The 19,227-nt window shown below is 48.3% G+C and overlaps 2 protein-coding genes and 2 long non-coding RNA genes across 9 annotated transcripts in view; 1 reads left to right on the top strand and 3 right to left on the bottom strand.

Annotated features, from left to right (window-relative positions):
• LOC139785654 (uncharacterized) overlaps nucleotides 1–1,025 on the bottom strand; it is a 38,521-nt gene extending 37,496 nt beyond the window's left edge. For all 6 annotated transcript variants that reach the window (XR_011722031.1, XR_011722034.1, XR_011722035.1 and 3 more), the window contains exon 1: nucleotides 862–1,025. This is a non-coding gene — a long non-coding RNA (uncharacterized lncRNA). The remainder of the gene's footprint in view (nucleotides 1–861) is intronic.
• Nucleotides 1,026–3,972: 2,947 nt separating this feature from the next.
• Nucleotides 3,973–5,094, top strand: LOC139785660 (uncharacterized). Its single transcript, XR_011722040.1, has 3 exons — nucleotides 3,973–4,173; nucleotides 4,326–4,501; nucleotides 4,582–5,094. It is a non-coding gene; the product is annotated as an uncharacterized lncRNA (long non-coding RNA).
• Nucleotides 5,095–7,500: 2,406 nt separating this feature from the next.
• On the bottom strand, nucleotides 7,501–9,138 carry LOC139785658 (stromelysin-1-like). The gene has a single exon (XM_071724831.1). It carries the CDS (start codon nucleotides 9,136–9,138, stop codon nucleotides 7,501–7,503), a length of 1,638 nt encoding a protein of 545 aa, XP_071580932.1.
• Nucleotides 9,139–11,757: 2,619 nt separating this feature from the next.
• Nucleotides 11,758–13,022, bottom strand: LOC139785657 (uncharacterized). The gene is made up of 2 exons (XM_071724830.1): nucleotides 12,348–13,022; nucleotides 11,758–12,252 (listed from the first exon to the last, which is right to left on the bottom strand). The coding sequence occupies exons 1-2, from the start codon at nucleotides 13,020–13,022 to the stop codon at nucleotides 11,758–11,760; spliced, it is 1,170 nt and encodes a 389-aa protein (XP_071580931.1).
• Between the last annotated feature and the right edge of the window lie 6,205 nt (nucleotides 13,023–19,227).

Genomic DNA, 19,227 nt, shown 5'->3' with positions numbered 1-19,227 from the left:
AATTAAAAGATAATATATCATTTTTAAGGATATTAAGATTAAATAAATTACTTAAGGTAGTTCGATGATGAATGGCCGAAGTCAAAACAATGTTTATAATTTTTTTATTTATATGATAATAAAAAAATAGAATAACGCATCGCAAAGCTTCGTAACGACGTAAAAAGACCATTAGTAAGTAATTTTTACGTTGTAGAATAATATTTTGCCTGAAATAGATTAAAATAAAGTGTGTGTTAACGCGTCGCTTGACTAGTTTTCAACTTTAATTATTAATTTAAAAAAAACTGTACGGTGGATGGTGTTCACCTTCAATTATAGGCTTTCTCACAGTGTCCTCTTTCCATCGATATATATTGTTTGGACATTTTTGGCAAAAGATTTTTCGCAAACTCGTGTTATTCATAGGAAACTATACCTCTTTTCCTATTAGACCAATGTTAAAATCATTAAAACCACTTAATTTTGAAATTTAATATCTTGAGAACGGGACGGTAAATTATCTTTTTTCTAGGCTTAATCGATTCAGGAGAGTTCCTTCTTTCGATATAAAAAATAAAACCTATCACTTTTGGCAAAAGTTGTTTCATCATCGAACTACCTTAAATATTGGTAAAACAAAATTTTATAAAAATAAAATTAAAATTCAAAACATTATTATAAAAAGATAACAAAATTCTGTCGCAAGAAAGATTTCCTTATGATAAAAGCATTCTCTCTCTACATATATATTTCTCGTATATTTATTTTTGATAAAAACTTTAATTGCTGTCACTTATTGATGTTACTTTAATTATATGTACAGTATGTACACATATATTACACATTTAATTATATATTACATATTATAAGATTACTTACACACGCAATGGTGATAAACAAGTTAAAAACGAGTGTTATTTGTTTCATGATTTCCGAATTTTCTATATACGTCTTTCCTATACGTGTTTTCTATACATCTTTCGACGACAAACTACAATCGGCAATTCCAATTCACTCGTCCAGCAGTATACTGCTGGTGATATCTCGATATATAATATTTATATACCATATATACGACGATAAATATTACGAGGTTTACGTATTACCGAGGTTATCACGCAGAATAGCTGCGTAAACTTGTTAAGAAATGTTCTCAGTGCTCGACAAGCATTGGCGTGCAATGCTTGTGTTTTTGTGAAATCTGTTACAACTATTAGACTGAATTAATCTAATATAATCGGTGCATTGGCGTCAGATTTCTAATTAATGCTCATTATACACTTCTCACAAAAATTAAAGAAACACTAAATTTTTCTTTAAAAATAGGCAAAATTCAAGCAGCTGTACCTTTGTTAAAAATAAACGAAATTTAAATATAAAAAAAGGATTTTAAAGCTTGAAATCTCTACTTTCGAAAGGTTACTATTATTGCTTCCTCATAGAGGAAGCTTTATGATGGTGAAAAAATTTTTTTTCGAGATTTTGAAGGAAATAGGTTTAAAATGTTCCAAAATGTCGAGAAATCATATTAGTAGAAAATGTCCGGAAGTATGTATGTATGTGTGTACGGATTTTTGTACACGCATCTACTTCTACAATTTTTTAGATACCGGGTTGAAATTTTGCAAACAAATAGAGTATCATAGAAAGTATGTTCTCCTTTAATTTTCTTAAAATCCGTCGACCAGTATGGATTTTAAGGGGATTTTCATTTTTTAGAAAAGTGTGTTTTACGCTGTAGCTTTCTCAATATTTGAGATATCGCTATTTCTAATTCTATTATATTCTTCAGTTTTTTCTATCCCTATTTCATGTATAATTCTTTAAGATTTGGTTGATTAGATCCATTTTTATACGCGATCAAAGGTCCATAATTTTTTTAGAAATATGTGTGGCAAATTTTGAAATATCGGGCTAATTATAGTTTTATTATATTCTTGGCTTAATTGTCTAGATCGGATCATGATCTAAGATCGGTATGATCCAAACAATTAAGTCAAGATCGGGGCATGATCCGGACAATTAAGCCAAGATCGAGGGACGATCCAGACAATTAAGCCAAGATCGGGGCATAATCCAGACAATTAAGCCAAAATTTGGGCATGATCCAGACAATTAAGCCATAGTTTTCGTGTAAATTGAGAATTAATCGTGCAAATTAGAAACTTAAACATTACTTTTTCGTTAAAATTTGAACTTTAGTGTTCAAACAATGTCAATTTCGTGTAAATTGAGGATCTTAAAGAATTATATATGAAATAGGGGTAGAAAAAATACTGAAGAATATAATAGAATTAGAAAAATTTCCAATATTATAAAATTTAAATTCTTAAAGATTATATCTCAAATCTCAACCGCTTGTTAAAGAATTATATATGAAATAGAGGTAGAAAAAAGATTGATCAATATAATAAAAATATAAAAATATACAAAGTATGCAAGTAGAAACTTGCACATTGCTTCCTTATAGTTTTTAAGTGTGCAAGTAGAAACCTTCGCTCACAAAGCTCCTCTATGAGGAAGTTTTTATTTTATTCGATGTATAATTATTAGTATTTATTTGTTTTGCCTTCCTCCTTGCCTTCCATAGAGGAAGCTTTGTGAGCGAAGGTTTTGTGAGCAAGTTTCTACTTGCACACTTTTTTTATTGTGATAAGCTTTATTGCGACTAATATCTGTTATACTAATATCTGTTATACTATTACAAAAAATTTGGTTGATTAGTTCTTGAGTTATAGTATATAAGCGAAAAAAATGATAAAAAAGCAATATGTAAGTTTCCAATTTACACACTTTTTTATTATACTAGAACACTACAAGCGCGCGCCATTTCTTCAATTTTTCACATATATACGTACATATATACGTAATGTATATACATATATACGTAAATTGGTAACCCCTTCACCGATATTGCCAAATTCCACACCAACCTACCTTTAATGATACTCTATCCATAAAAAAAAATTAAGCTCGATATCTTAAAATTTACGGAAATTATGGACCATGTAGCCTGAACTACTCAAGTCAACATCGATTTAACATTGTGTCGATTGTAAAACTCTATTTGTGCTACTAATTTATTATTTCATAATTTTAGTAAGAAAATCACTTTTTATATATTTAAAAAAATATTTTAAAGTAGAAATAAAAAACTAATGTATAAATAAAAAAATGGAACAAAATGGAAAAATTAAGAAATGTCTGCAATTAGTAAGGATCATTTTAGTAAAAACGTTAATTAATTATTTAATTGATTTTTGTAATACAATAGTATAACAAATATTAGTCGCAATAAAGCTTGTCACAATAAAAAAAGTGTGCAAGTAGAAACTTGCACATTGCTTCCTCATAGTTTTTAAGTTTGCGACGCTTTTTCCCACGGTCTCGCTATCCGGAGGAGGGCAATCTCGGATTTACAAAACGCGAAGTTAGCAGATAATTGCCAGATAAACGTAATATGGGCGCCAGGCGCGACTATTCGCACCACCGTACAATATCTCAGCACCAATACTTAACACGATACCTCAGGGCGTAGTTTCCTTTTCATGGAAATTTGTAGAGGAGGCGTGACGCAATTAATTACACATAAATAAATAAAATAAGAATGATATATTTGAAAGTAAAGAAAAGATAAAGTGATTGGATGGATCTCCGGAGAGATGTGCGAACAACTGGAAGTGCGGCGAACCGCCCTTCACGCCAACGCAAATCACAAGTGCTCAACGAGCTTAAAGCCTCGTCTACAATAGACGCACAGGCTATGTCGTATGTCGCATGAGAATGTCGCAAGAGTACTGTTTCCGGACGCAAGGCTGTCGCAGTCGCAAGAGCCCTTGTCGCACGGAGTTGAGCCAACTTCAACTTTCTGCGACTGCGACAAGCGTGTCGCATGAGATCGGCCAATCACAGCACAGTACGTTGACGCTAAAAGTGTTTTGACGATTTGCGTGTATAAATTGCTAACTGATCTTGCTGATCCGTGGTGTATTTTTTTATTTTTGTTGGTTTTAATTACAAAAATAAGTCAAATAGAATTTGAGGAGCATCTCATTAATAGAGAAATAATAGCCTTTGTCCGGTCAAACCCCCTATTGTGGCAGAAGCGTGTAAAAATTGACAAGAAGAACAAGGACACAATCAGTCAAGCATTTTCGCAGATTGGCTCCCTATTATCAGAGCCACTGACAGGTGAGGAAATATTTGTTAAGAATCATATATTGCTAGGCCCTACTCTTCTATCCTAGTGTGATTGACTATTGTCTATTGACTATCGACTATTGGTGAGGTTATGTATGTGCTAGTAGTGCTCGACCATCCCATGATTAATGCATGTTACGTAGGTGATGCGGTTTCAACTCGGTGGAAGAGTCTCCGAGACCAGTATTCAAGAGAATTGCGCAAGGTGACTGCCAGTCAACCCCGTTCTCCGTGCTGGAAATGATGAACCGTCCTACAAGCCAACGTGGCCCCTCTTCAGTGAAATGTCATTCCTGAAGGATGTCATCAAACCAAGAAAGTAAGTCCACTCACGTTATTAACTTGGCTTGGTTTAATCGTATATCCAAGTTTTCTTGACATCAGTGTTTATCTTTGCAGGACGCAGTCGAATGTCAGCAGAAAAAAATTCAAATCATGTGAAGACACAAAAATCGGTGACAATCCTGTTAATATTGTCATTCCGTCATTTATCACGCGCACTCCAAAAAATACTAAAGAGGTCATGTGTGAAAAATCTAGAGACAGCCAAGTAATAGAGATAGAGGAAAGCCAAATAGTAAAAGAAAGCCAAATAGTAGAAGAAAGCCAAGTAGTAGAAGAAAGCCAAATAGAAGAAGAAAGCCAAGTAGCAGAAGAAAGCCAAGAAGTAAAAGAAAATTTCTACTTGTGGAATTCAGAGGTTGAAGATATATTCAAAAAAACAAATACAGCAACTGCTGAAGAATTCGACGACGATGTAGCTTCAGTAAACTCATCGAGTAGGTCAGCTTCTGGGAGTCAGCTGTCCATTATTCCCCCACCTGATAACTTTTACACTAAAAAGAAGGCTGCGATAGAACAAGTGCACGGCGTAATTAAAAGCACTGCAGCAAAAATAAATTCTGTCTGTGATACCATCAGTGTTAATTATACACAGCCTGAGCGTACTCCATCTATTGAAGAGAATTCTGCCCTGGTTTTAATTAAATGCTTTTTTAAGAAAGTTCCTTCAAATATGAAGGTTAAATGTCTGAGCAAAATAATGGCAGTATTAGATAAATAGGGGAGACCGGGGCTAAACTGCCAGTTTTTTTTCGGTGCCGATTTTTAACAACAAAATAAATAATTTTAGTTAAATGTGGTATACCACTGTAAAGAGTGAACCTTTAGCTACAAAATTTATATAGGAAATTTTTATCTATGTTGCTTTGTTTAACCGGTATAGAGCAAAAACGACAACGGTGGAAAAATTGAAATCTCAAAAATGCCGGGGCTGAACCGCCACCCCCCGGGATAAATCAGTTTCAGGTTTGATCGCCCATGAAATATTAGATATCTACACTGGATTCGTGTTCAGCATGCATTACTCAGTAGACCAATAACAGTACCCTCCACTGCCGGGTACAACCGAGGGGAAGCGGGGGGGGACGCGCGCACGCGGGGGGGGAACGCCATAAGAGATGGGCGAGGGGGACAAGGGGGGAGCATGGGGTGGGAATGGGCGAGGGGGAGGGGTGAAGGGTGGACAGGTGCAAGGGGTAACAGGGGGGGTGAGGGGGACAGGTGTGCGGGGGAATTTCCCCTGTAACCGGACAAACATTCCCCTGGAACTGGACAAAGGTGTATCGCTGTCCAATCAGATCGCGGTACGAAGACTCGAAGCTGTCCAATCAGATGCGAGTATTCTGTGGGAACACCTGTCCCTAGGTGGGGTGATGGGGAAGTTCGCACCGCAGTGTTGCCACCGCAGTGTTGCCACCTTGCGGTAACCTGAAAGACGTAAATTCCCTAGGCGGGTGATGGGGAATTTCGCGCCGCAGGGTTGCCACCGGGGGTGGGGGGGATCGTCGTTCCCGGACGCTCCGAGAGGGCGCTCGGATCGGCGTTATCGACCGCGTTATCGGCCGCGAGCGGAAATCCGCCCCGATTCGCGCGTCATCGCGAATAATTTTGTTTCATCGCGCTCGTTCCAACTTGTTCAAGGTCGCTCTTCTCGACGTCCACGCGCGGTGGGATTGGTGAGCGCGCGAAAACACGTTTGAACGTGTTCAAGGCCGTTCTTTTTGCGGGTCCGATAACCGTTCTTTGTTCTTGTTTGTCTCGGTTCGAAAGTTGTTTCGATCCTTCCCTACGCATCGTAGATGACGCAATCGCGGCGATCGTGGAGTAAGCGGAGTCGGGGGACCTAGGGAGCGCGGGATCGTATCGAGATAGGTACGGAAAAGAAAGAGAGAGAACACATATATGAGATATCCGCGTACGAGCGGTAGTTTTCTATTTTGGAAAATAAAATATGTATTTACATACGTCGATACTCGTTTACATTGTTTCTGTGTGTATAAATATATATATATAAATTTGTAAACGTGCGTCGTGACGTTCAGGATTTGAAACAAAGCGCGGTAATCTCACAGTCGACGATCTTGTTAGGATCGAAAAATTCGCTTTTCAGTATCGCAGTCTTGGCCGAAGTTCCCGTCTTAATCGCGTTGGCGGCTATCTCCTGATAGCGCGAATACTTCGCGTCGACTTCCTCGATGACTGCGCTCAGCGCCGAGACGATGCGATCGACGCAAAATTGGAAATCGTACAGCGAGAGCAGGGTGGGGAGCGACATTGCCAGACGAGACGCGTTGGGTAGTTCCATACGCAAGATCGACAGGTTGTTGATCAATCCGAATCGCAGCGTCAGATCTCCGATCGATATCGGCGAGGGGGGGCGGGTTCCATCGACGAGGTTGGATCGCAGACACGCCAATATGTCGTGTTTGCGCTCGAGTAGTCCTTTCCACATATCGAGCGTCAGAGAGATCTCCTTGCCTTGCTTATCTCCCAGGGCGATATCCACGTACGAAGGTGCGGGTATACCGTACCACGGTGACTTAACCGTGACACCGATGGCTAAGTATTTGTAGCCAGTCGTCGTCAGCGGATAACGGGTCGCCAGGATGCGCACCGCAGGCGCGACGACGGGGTTGCGAACGTCGTTGGAGGGGTGAGAGCTGGAACGCGACTCCCGATGATGATGATGCTGATGATGATCGTCCGTCGATTCGATCCTTCGTCTTTTGCCGTTGTCGTTCACCTCCGAATCCGTCTCGCGAGGGGAAAGATCCCTCAGCGCGGGTCGATCGGCCAACGTCGAGAACATTTCGCACGCGCGTTGCAGTATCGTTCGTTTCTGATTTCTGTTTCGACGCGTCGTATTCAGCTGACGATGCGATACTGATGCTTTGGCGGGAACACATCGGTATAAGTAGAAAAGTTCTCACTTATATCGCGCGATGTGCGGTGTGGTGTGGGGATTTGCGCAGTCCTCTACTTCCTTCGGCGGACACGGCGATCGTAAAGCTGAACGCCGCCGCCGTCGTCGTCGTCGTCGTCGTCCGAATCGCTCGCCGGTGACGTTAAATCGCCGACGCGTACGATTCGATCGAGAAGATCGCGCAACTGCTGCAACAGTTCGGTCTTAGGGCAGACGATATTCAGCATCCGTAGATCGAATTTACCGGCGGCCGTGACGGTTTTCGTAAATTCGTTGAATCTGTAGAACTGCGTCCGAGTGGTGAAGTACAGATTGCCGTCGACGTATCGGAAGATCGACGTCACGCCGGTCGGTATTCCGGGAAACGTCGCCTCGAGAGGCGTACGTCTGACGACTTTCTTCGTACATTCGTCTATCTCGCCCACCGAGTTACCGTTGTACATCACGAAGGAACGGCCTCTATGGGTGTTTACCGCTCCGTTGAGTTTCGCATCTGCGGGAAATCCGAGTTCTCGCAAAGTCTTCGGCCAATTTGGCCTCAGAGAAAATTCCGGATATTGAACCATGTATACCAAATTATCTACGAACACCATGAGATCACCGGACGGAGATTGATAGGCGGCAGCTATGCGCGTGTAATTGTCGTGAAGAAAGCTCATGTGATTCGACAGGGCTAACGGTCCATTGTACGTCCTGCCGTCCAGATCGATCGACCAAACGTAACGCCCGTACGAGATGTACATTCGATTTTCCAAAATCAATATCGCGTTTACGCGACCAAGGGCGCACAGGTCCGGCGATGGTTGCGGCGGCCGTGACCGCGGTGGCGGCGGCGGCGGCGGCGGCGGCGGCGGCGGCGTCTGTGAGGGCGCGTTCGTCCGTTTTTCACCGTACAAACGTTGAATGTCGAGAATGTCGAATCTGTCGAGCTTAACCGGATACTGCTTGTCGGGCGAGTACGCGAACATCACCGAGGTCTTGCGCTCATTGTGCCCCAATCCGAGAGAGTGACCGATCTCGTGCGTCAGCGTGAAATGCAGGGAAAACGTATTCGGGGAATTTTTACCAACGTGAATATGCCACGGCTCGTCACCGTCGACGTGCACCTCGGAGACGAATCCCGCTTCGTTCGTCGGGAGATACGCGTGGGCCAGCACGTTACCGGGACCGTCGAATTTGGCCGAGCAATTTGTGCCGTTTACGTTGATATTCGTGTTACCGTGACGTCGGGTTCGCCAAGATATTATAATGTTAGGATTCGTTTCGGAGCGTTCAAACGTCAACGCCGAATGTTGCGACCACAGGTCGAACGCGGCCCGCGCGGTATTTAGCTCCTCTTTGGCGGCTACGTAAAAATCCCACGTCAGGTGAGTCCTCGGCCATTTGGATAGACTCGCCGCCGTTCCGTGCTTCAGGATATCTTGGAAACCACATCGCGGTTTACGCATAAATTGCAGCGTTTCGTCGTCGAGCGTTCCATCGCCGGGCAGACCGTAGTATCGTTGAAATTCCTCGATGGCGTTACGAAGAACGTCGTTTCGTCTCTGAGCCGGAAACGCGTCCACATCTTTGGTCAGATATCCATATTTCCGCAGGTAATCGATCGTATGTGCGTAATTCTCATCCGTGGGATTGACACACCTCGCGGCGATAAAACACGCGGTTAACGCGATTACGCGCGAGAGCCACATCGTCGAGGGCGAGAGAGAGCGAGAGAAACGGCGGAACTGCGATAACGGCGTTTCGCGATATGAGCGCGATCGCGACGCGCGGCTCACGCGGTGACGCTCGTTGCCGATAGCGCGGACAGGTGGCGGCGGGGTCTCGCGGTGGAAAAATGCGTCGATTCCGGCGGACGAGTCCGGTTTGATAAAAAAAAATGCATTTTTTCCTCTGTGCAAAATTTCTAAAAATAGTTTTTTTATTGCACAATATCGATGCTCGCTACCGATAGCGCTACCGATAGCGCGGACAGGTGGCGGCGGGGGTCTCGGGGTGGAAGAAATGCGTCGACGATTCCGGTGGATGAGTCGGTTTGATTAGAAAAGTGCATCTCTTCCTGTGTGCAAAGGTCAATTTTTTACATAGTTTTCATTACACACGCAATATCCTTTATGATTGCACATCCCTTCTTTGATTCCGCATCCTTCTTCGATTGCGCATCCTCGATATATATAAGGACTCGAGGCTAGACTCGGGTGTAATTCGTTCGCAGTTTTTGTTGCACATTTTTTAAACGCGCAAAATATGGATGGTGTAAAGGAACTGATAAGGGTGTGCGAAGACGTGAAAACGCACATTGCGTCCCTAAATATGGCTAGGGACGAGTTGAACGAGGCGATGCTGCGGCTGCAGCATCGTCTGACGACCATCGCGGAGAGAGCGCCGCCCTGCTTACAAGTGACGATCCGCGTCGACGAGGACGCACGAATGTTCAATCGAATGTAAGTTTACAAAAATGTAAATATATATATTCTACATCACAAATTATTAATAGTATTTATACATTCAGTAATATATTCATTTACACTCATTTACATACTCATTTTTATTCTCATTTATATACTCACTTATATACTCATTTATATTCTTATTAATAATGATATTTGTTTTTTGCGCAGGGTCCTCATCACATCGGTGGTGAAAAAAGCTCAAAAGTACATCCGTCTGTACACCGCGAGGATGCGCGGCATGAATCGGGACGCTGCGCGGTTTGAATTATCAGGACGGCGTTACGAACAAAACGACGACGACGACGACGACGGCGAAGACGGCAACGGTGAGGACGAGGGTGGGCGCGGAAACGTCGACGTCAACTTGATAGACGTCGACACCGACCTGATAGACGTCGTCAACGACGACGTCGTCGAAGGCTGGCCCACCCCCTCTCCAATCGCAAATAAATACAATAAATAAGTAATATAAGTAATATAAGTAATATAAGTAATATAAGTAATATATAAGTAAATACTGAATAACTATAAATGTAATGTTAAATAGTAAATAAATATAAGCAATATAAGTAAATAGTGAATAACTATAAATGTAATGTTAAATAATATTAAATAAATATATAATTCCATAAACAACCAAGGAGGAGCATCTTTTATTTGCATTATGAAATATCTGTTATACGAAATCTGTGATTTATAGCTAGACATATAATGTTCAATAAATATTAAATATTAAATAGTAAATATTAAATAACTATTATATAAAGATAAATACGCGTGAACAACAACGAGATTAGACGCTCCCGCCGCCGATATCGCGCTTCCGCTCGACGCTCCCGACTCCGCGCTCATTGACAGTTTCGCGCGCTCGGCGTTATCGTTGCCGTTCTTCTTCGGAGTTCGACGCTCTCGTTCGCTTACGCATCACGCTCGTCGCTCGCGCGCTCGACGCTATCGCGCTCGGCGTTATCGAGTACGATTATACGTACGGTGTAGGTATGCGAATAATGAATAACTTTCCTCGTTGATTTTGCATCAGTTTTTTTATTGAATAAAATATAGATAGATAGATAGATCTTTTTTATTGAATAAAATATAGATAGATAGATCTTTTTGTTATTGATTAAAATATATACATATATAGATGGATGGATGGATGGATACACATTTATATTTGATCCGTGGAGTCGATGCTGGAGAGACACTCGCGTCGCTCGTTCCACCAGTCGCGCAACTTCATCACGTTCTCCATCGCGCAGCACCGTTGATGGCGTCCACAGCGAAACGTGCAATCGGCGCGAAGAAACTCCAGCCGATCGATGTCGTCGTACTCGGCGTCGATGGTCTCGATCGTCGCGTCGACGTCGCCGAGAATCTCCTCCAGCCACCTCTTCTTCTCGAGGCCTTTCACGTATATTCGCGCGCCGGGCGTCTCTTCTCCCTCGCCCAGGTCGTCGCACACCGCGCGTCGAATAATCGACCTGGCTAGGCGATAGTCCACGTCCCCGTCTTTCCAACGGAGGCCGTGATGGTTCGCCATCAGCCAGTTGGCCCTTGCTTTTTCGGCGTTCGTGAGCAGGTCCCACTTCATCGGCGCGCGAAACACGTGATGCGCGAGTTCGCGCGTCTCGCTTCGGAACACGGCCACCTCCTTCGCGACGAATCTGTCGCTCACCACGAATCCCTGCAGGTCGACGAAGATCGTCGTTGCCGCTGCGGCCATCGAGTCGGTGCGCGTCGAACAATTCACGCTCAAACTGCTCGTTCTTAACGGGATCTGAGGAACGATCGAAGGATCCCCGTCTTTATATATATCTCCCGTTTCCGGGGTGTGGTATCCTACAATCGCCATTTCCGCTAGATGATTTTGCGCACCACATTGGTCAGCGGACCGTACTCGATGACGCGATCGTGAACGATGAGACAAAAGGCGGTGGTCTTCGGCGGAACGTTTTCCTTGCATTCGAATTCGATGCGCACGTCCACGGTGGCGCTCTTCACCGCTTCGTTCTGGCGGGAACAATCGATCACCACGAGCGGCACTACTCGCGCGAAGTCGCGCGGGGAAAAGAGCGCGTCGTCGCGACTGTCCCCGTAGTACGCTCCTCGAAATTTCGCGTACATCTCGTACAGCACGGCGAACTTGTCGCTTTCGAAATCCGCGTTCACGTCGTCGTAGGGATAGAATTCCGAGTTGAGATACAATTTCACGTTGGCGAGCGCGCAATGATCGAACCTCGAGGAGTCCTCCGTGAATTCGTTTCGCCGTCCGGTCTGCAGCGCGAATATGACGTATCGCGGCTTCTCCAACTGCGGCGCGGCTTTCACGGCCCACGAATGCTTGGTCGTGCTCTGCAGCAGAGGAAATTCGTACAGGTCCCAAGAGCGAAAGCCCACGCTCAGAATCGTCCGCTCTCCAACGTTCGCAAAAGCGACAATTTAGTCACGTCGTTTAACGCCACGTGCGGCATACGCCATTGCACCTTCAGTAGCGTAATTTTAGGATCCTTGGCGGGATCTCTCGGCACGGTTTTTTTCGGATCTACGACGCAGTTGACGTCGTTCCGAGCGCGTATCAGGATAAGTTCGTGTCGCGCGTTTATCACCACGCGTCTGTAGTCCTCGCAGAAACCCAAAAGAATATTCAAAGGTACGCAAAAGTTGAATTGATGGGACGCGTCGTTCAGATTCGATTCGTTCGTCGGATAACTCCATCCGGCGTTCTGCAGTCTCCTGGCTCGTTCGGCGGTCAGCGACGCGTAGTTCTTTATCGTGCTGGTTATGCCGACGTTTCTACACCGGTCGATCTCCACGCCGTCGAGTTCGTATCGAATCTCGTCGAACATAAACGCTACGCAGTTGTTGACCAATTTCGCGTATTGCCTTTGAGCATCCGTCGCTTCCGACGTCGTCGCGCCCGCGCCGTCGTCATAGAGTCGTCCCTCGACGTACAGAAAACTGTCGCACGGCAGCGTATACAGATCCTGTTGCTGTATGGGTATTCGTATCTCGTCGTTGTGCCCGAAAGTCGTGTTCACGTACGGGTTATACGTGTGAGTCTCGATTCCGACGATGCGCTCGTCGAAGATCGGCTCACCGCCGATACTCAGGATGTCGGCCATGGTCTTTCCTTTCGAAGTAGAAACGACGCGTTTCTCACGGCGAGACCCAGCGATCGTAGGAACCTGACGTTGGCGTTGCTGAGAACGGCTCTCTTTCCTCCTCGACCACCACCACCGCCACCTCTTCTCTTCCTTACGCTTTCGATTACGTCGTAGAACGGGCTAGCTCGCTTGTTCGTACAATCCGCGCTCGATCCGTTCAGAACGAGCATCCCTCTCGCTCTCTCTCTTCAGGTCGCTGAGATACGCGCGCACACACACTAACTGCGGCGACGACGTACGTGCAGTCTAATCGTTATCTCCTCGCCGCGAAAGTCGATCAATCGATCGTTCTGGTCCACGATTCGCACCGTGATATCGGTGACGTTTCGCGCGACGATCGGGAGGTAAATGATCTGCGTCGGAGTCTCCGACAGTTTATATCCCGGTGGAACTTTCGGCGCGAATTCGTGTATCGCGTGCACCGAGCGTCCGTTGCTGTACGCTCCCGTGGTGATGCTGCATTCGATGCGAATTATGTTCACGCTCATGACGTCAACGGGTTCGTCGGAAACGTACCATTTGTTCGGTTTTAGGATACGATCGCGCGAGAAACCCAAAAGAGAACCGATGTTGTTCGGTTTTGTAAAATTCACTCTGTAGGCGCACTTTATCTCGCTCCTCATGGTATTCTCGTTGGCGCGAAGAGCGAGTACCGTTATATCGCCGCCGTCATCGTCGTCGTTCTTGCCGTCGTTGTCCCCGTATATGCCATAACCGTCGTCGTCGTCTTCGTCCTCGTATATGCGATAAGCGTCGTTGTTATCGTCGTCGTCGTTCTTCTCCGTTCGTTTATTTTCTTTTACCCGTCCAGCGCCATCGGCCTGCAGTTTTTCTCTCTTCTCTTTCTCTTTCTCTCTCTCGCGGGCGCGCCGTTCGCGATGAAGAAGAGCGGCGCGCAGATATCTGCTCACGGCACGCAGCTCGTACGACCCTTCCGGAACAACGATCTTCCGGTCGTCCTCGCCGAAGTAGAATCGATTGTTCGCCGGCGTAACGTTCGGTATCGAATTGTACGTCTCAAAAGTCGCCAAACCCAGCTCGTACTCGCCGTCGCTCAGATCCAAAGCGGGAAAGTGACTCGCCGTGAGAACGCTGCTGGTTCCGGTCAACGTGAGCGTCAGCGACATCGCGCGAGAACGTCGATCGTTCGCCACCGCTCCCCCAATCGATCTCGCGAAGAAATCGCAGGCACAGCTGTCCGCAGATTCTCTGCTCGAACGTCTGGAACGCGCGACGATTGTACGTCACGATCGCGCTCTCGCCGCCACCGCCGAGATATCGCGCGAGATCCCTCGGCGGACGGAGATTTCCGAACGCGTCGAAGTAGATCGCCGCGTTCCCTTTCTTCGCGTAAGCGACCCAATGCGTGCCCGGACCCGCCGCGTCGTCGAGATTCACGATGCCGCACTCCGCGTGTCGCACCCTCGTCGGCAGAGCGTCGCGCATGAACACCCCACGGAAGAACGGTATGCGTAGGCGACGCGCCGATCGATCGAGCTGCTTGTTCGTCGTGACGCCGTACGGCGGCAGATCCGACGTCGCCGCTAACGTCGCCTTCTTCCGCGAAATTTTTTTTTTTTCGGCGATTCTCCTCGCGCCACCTCCGCGCTTCTTATACGGCGTGAGGTACAGCCCGCGACCCTCCATCGCGCGATTGTGTCGCTGCAGTTCCTCGAGTTCCCGTCGCGCCGCTTTGCCGGCGCTCACCGCCTTGGCCACGCCGGCCGCGCCACCGATCAAAGAACCGAGCGCACCCAACATCGGTAGAAAAGGCAAGAAGCCGCCGCGTTTCGCCGTCGGAAGTATCCTCCGCCTCTTCCTCCTCGTCTTCGCGTTTCTCCCCGTTCCTTTCCTCTTTCTTCCATTTTTCCTTTCCATACCCATGCCCAGTTTCGTCTTCGCTTTCATAGCCGCCCATACGGCCGCCGCGGCGAGTCTCTCACTGACCGGCGAGTCCTTCGCGGTGACGCGCTTGCGCGCCCTCTCGGCGAGCAGTCGATCGGCGACGTGTCGTTCGGCGAGCTCGCCGCTTCGCGAATACGCTATGTCGTGCTCGCGACACGCCGCGTCCAACGGATTGATGCCTTTGTCGCCGCGCGCTAGTCTCTTCGCTAGACGCGTACCGGGTCCGCAAAACTGATAGCCGGGTATATGCAGCTCGAAGGGAAGAGCGTTTATTGCGTGATCGAGTAGACCGGCGCCGCGCATTCGGTCGCGGTTGCGGGTTGGTTTTTTCTTCTTCTCAATTCGAACGGAAACGTTTCGACGACTCACCGTTCAGAGCGAGCGCGCGGTTGCACTCGTAGCAGTCCTTGACGAGCGGCGGTGGACCGTCTATGTGCGTTCGCTGCCACGGACGATTGTAATGTTCCATACACGATATCTCTGCACCTCGGGATCCGCTTTTATATGTTCGGGCAAACGGTCCCACAGCAGTTGCACGTATTTCTCAAATTTACGCAACAGAACGATCTTCGGAACGAATTCCAGCTCCTCGGCCGTTAGATCGAGAATATCGCGCCTGTCCGTCAGTAGGATGGGAAACATCTCGATCACCGACGCGCGCGCGAACGATTCGTTGCTTTTGAGATCGAATTTCTACGGATACGACGACGCGCTCGCGCTACTTATACTTGCGCGCGAGGCGTTTGCGCACGCGCGACGAAACGAAACGACGTCCGTGCTGCCCTCCCCGCCCCGGCGCTTGGGCGCGTTCGTCGCGCGAACGAGCGCGCGCTTGCGGAAAAAACCGAGAGAGAGAGCGAAAGAGAGAGGGCGCAATGCGATTCGTGCGACAGTCGGTGACGATAGGAGTCTCGAATGTGGATCGCAAAACGCAGGCAGGCTCGGGCGCGACCGAGGGAGGAAACGGAGAATCGCGCAGACACGGTCCTCTCCTGCCGAACGTCGTACGTTGCATCATCTGCGGTCCCTCTAACTGCGGTAAGACGAACGTTCTGGTGAGTCTGCTGGAACAAGCGCACGGTCTTCGTTTCGAGAACGTATACGTGTACTCGAAATCTCTGCAACAACCGAAGTATCGATATCTCGAACGATTGTTCGAGCCTATGGAGGAGATCAGCTATCGCGCGTTCTCCGACAATCGCGACGTCGTTCCGCCCGACGAGGCGCTTCCTGACTCGGTCTTCGTCTTCGACGACGTGGCCTGCGACAAGCAGGACAGAATGAGGGAGTACTTTTCTATGGGTCGACATTCGAATATCGATTGCTTCTATCTCTGTCAGACGTACGCCAAAATACCGAAACATCTCGTGCGCGATAACGCAAATCTGTTGATCCTGTTCAGGCAGGACGGCACCAATCTGCGGCACGTGTACGACGATCACGTGAACATCGACATGTCGTACAACGAGTTTCGCGCCTTCTGTCGCGAGTGTTGGCGACGCACCTACGGTTTCGCCGTGATAGACAAGGACAGCGCGTTGCGAGGCGGACGGTACAGACGGGGGTTCCACGACTTCGCTGTGCTGTAGAGCCGATCAGTGCGCTTCGCCGAACGACGCGAGTATGAGCGCGATCGCGGAAGAGAGGACCGCGCGAGAGATAGCCAAAACGCGCGCCTCGATTCGCAGGAAGTACGTAGCTCTCAGGGTCGGAAAAATGGAGAGCGAGATCGCTCTGGAAAAGAGGTACGAGCCCATCGTCAAACCTTTGAAACGGCTCGCCGATGACGCGGACCGCAGGGGTAAAGGACCGGGCAAAATTGACGACGACGACGACGACGACAGCTTTACGCTCGCGAGAAAGATGAAAGAGAGCGAAGAAGGATAGTGACTACGGTGATGACGACGACGATGCAGGCGCCGACCTGGAGCGCGATTACGGGGAGGACGACGACGTATTCACGCCAATAAGGACAACGACGACCGCGGGAAAAAAAGGAGAGTCGCGTCCAGCACGGTTGAGTTCGGCTCCCGCGACGACGACGACTATCGCGAGCTCCACGCCGATCCACGCCGATTCGGTCCAGTTTTTACCCAGAGAACACGAGATCGTCTCGGAGACTACGACTCCACCCCCCGCGCTAGAAACGTCCGTCAGGGAGTCTTTGAGCACGGCGGAAGGTCGCGACGCTCTGAATAGCCAACTAGGACCGTTAGGGCGGGAGTACGTGGGCGCTCTTCTGAGCGGCGACAGTAAAAAGGAGATCGACCACGTCTACGGAGTGTATCTCGGCGAGCACGGCACGATGCTGGGTAACAAGCGATTTGACGTGGCCCCGGATGACTCCGTGATCATCGACGGTGTACGGTACAAGGGCACGCGCGGTCTGTACGAGTTGATCTTCATGCGAATTCCCAACGCTCGCGTCTACACGGAGAAGGACAAACGAACGTACAGGAGTATACTTTTCGCCACCAGCGCTCACAAACGCGGTCGCAGCGCCGGCATGCCTGTCAAGGGTAACAGGGGACACAAGTACACAAAAATAATAGCGCCGCTCGTACACCCGTCTCACACAGTTGGGACTACGAAGGGCGCCGGACTACCGTCGGCCATGCGACTGACCGACAACGCGATCGATTACGTTCACTGGGACGATCCCAACGAGCTGGTCGATTGACTTCGACTGCTAGACGCTTCTCGTCGGGCCGGCAACAACGCTCACGACAACGAAATTCTGTCGATAATCGAGGAACTTCGCGAGGCCGGTTTCGTCGTAAATTGATCGGTCGCGTCGATCGCGACGGCAGTACGTATCGCGCGCTCTCCAGCGCCTCCCCCGCGCGCGCGCGATGTCCGTGAACAAATTCGGCATGTCTCTGACAAATCGGAGCAACGGTGACGGAATCGACGGTGCGTCCACGGTGCGATTACGCTCCTCGATTCCTACGACGCGTCGGAGCGCAAGATACGACGCGTGGCCGCGCCGGAGTTCGACACCGACGCGACGAACAGGAGTTACGTGGAGGACGCGATCGAACGGTTCAAGAGCGCCGTGATCGAAGAGATCGAGAAGAAGAACACCGTCGATCGAGAGTTCACGGGCGTCATCGTGACAAACGCGAACCAGGGTTTGAGAGACGAAATCGCGAGGTTTCGAAACGACGCGCTTCTCTTGCGCGAAGATTCGTACGACGCGTCGGAGCGCAAGATACGACGCGTGGCCGCGCCGGAGGTCGGCACCGACGCGACGAACATGGGCTACGTCGAGGGAGCGATCGCGGAGCTCAGAAAGAACTTCAAAGATCTGATAAGAGAATTTAGAAGCCAGTTCGTAACTGTGAGGAATACCGTGGATAAGCACGAAATCCAGATCGCCAGAATTCTGAGTATATTGAACCTTCTTGAGCAATGAGTGTGGAAAACGGAGACTCGTGGAGGAATTGCACGCGCCGGCGCGAAAAAACTTTCCTCGCCGCCGCGTCGTGGTGCGCGGTTACGACGACCTGTGGCAGGCCGACGTGGTCGAGATGCGTCCCTATTCGCGCGAAAACGCGGGTCACAATTACATTCTGACGGTCATCGATGTGCTGAGCAAGTACGCCTGGGCGATCCCGCTCAAGACTAAGAGCGGAAAGGAGGTCGCGACGGCTCTCGGAAAGATCTTTCGCGAGGACGCGCGACACCCTAGGAATCTGCAAACGGACAAAGGAAAGGAATTCTACAACGCCGACGCGCGCAAAATCTTCGACGCGCGCAAGGTGAATCACTACTCCACGTATTCGGTGATGAAAGCGTCGGTGGTGGAGAGATTCAATCGCACGTTGAAAAACGACATGTGGAAGCTCTTCACGCTCCAGGGATCGTACAGATGGATAGACTCGCTGCCGCGCCTCTTGTCGAATTACAATCGTCGCAGACACAGAACGATCGGAATGCGTCCGGCGGACGTGACGCCCACCGTCGCCGAAAAACTGTTGCGCACGGTGTACAGTCGCGCAAAGATCGCCGCGCCGGCGAGATTTCGAGTCGACGATCCGGTGCGCGTGAGCAAATTCAAAACGATCTTCGAAAAGGGCTACACTCCCAATTGGACCACCGAGATATTTCGCGTAGCCAAAGTACAAAGGACCAATCCCGTTACGTATCTGCTGAAAGACGTTCGCGGAGAAGCGATAGCCGGAGGATTCTACGAACACGAGTTGCTGCGCGTCTCCGATCCCGACGTCTATCTCGTGGAAAAAGTCCTGCGTAAGCG

The sequence above is a fragment of the Temnothorax nylanderi genome, unplaced genomic scaffold, assembly GCF_030848795.1.
Source record: "Temnothorax nylanderi isolate EJ_2023f unplaced genomic scaffold, tnyl_v1.0 TNYL_tig0855_pilon, whole genome shotgun sequence".
In the NCBI taxonomy this organism is placed as follows: domain Eukaryota; kingdom Metazoa; phylum Arthropoda; class Insecta; order Hymenoptera; family Formicidae; genus Temnothorax; species Temnothorax nylanderi.
Note: the sequence above shows the minus strand (reverse complement) of the source record. Positions and strands in the feature narration are given on the sequence as shown.

Bases quoted from the DNA above. Each gene is read 5' to 3' on its own strand.
- LOC139785658 (XM_071724831.1), bottom strand. From the start codon at position 9,138: ATGTGGCTCTCGCGCGTAATCGCGTTAACCGCGTGTTTTATCGCCGCG.
- LOC139785657 (XM_071724830.1), bottom strand. From the start codon at position 13,022: ATGGCCGACATCCTGAGTATCGGCGGTGAGCCGATCTTCGACGAGCGC. The intron at 12,253-12,347 runs GTGACTAAATTG...CCTCTGCTGCAG, and splicing joins CGCACGTGGCGTTAAACGAC to AGCACGACCAAGCATTCGTG.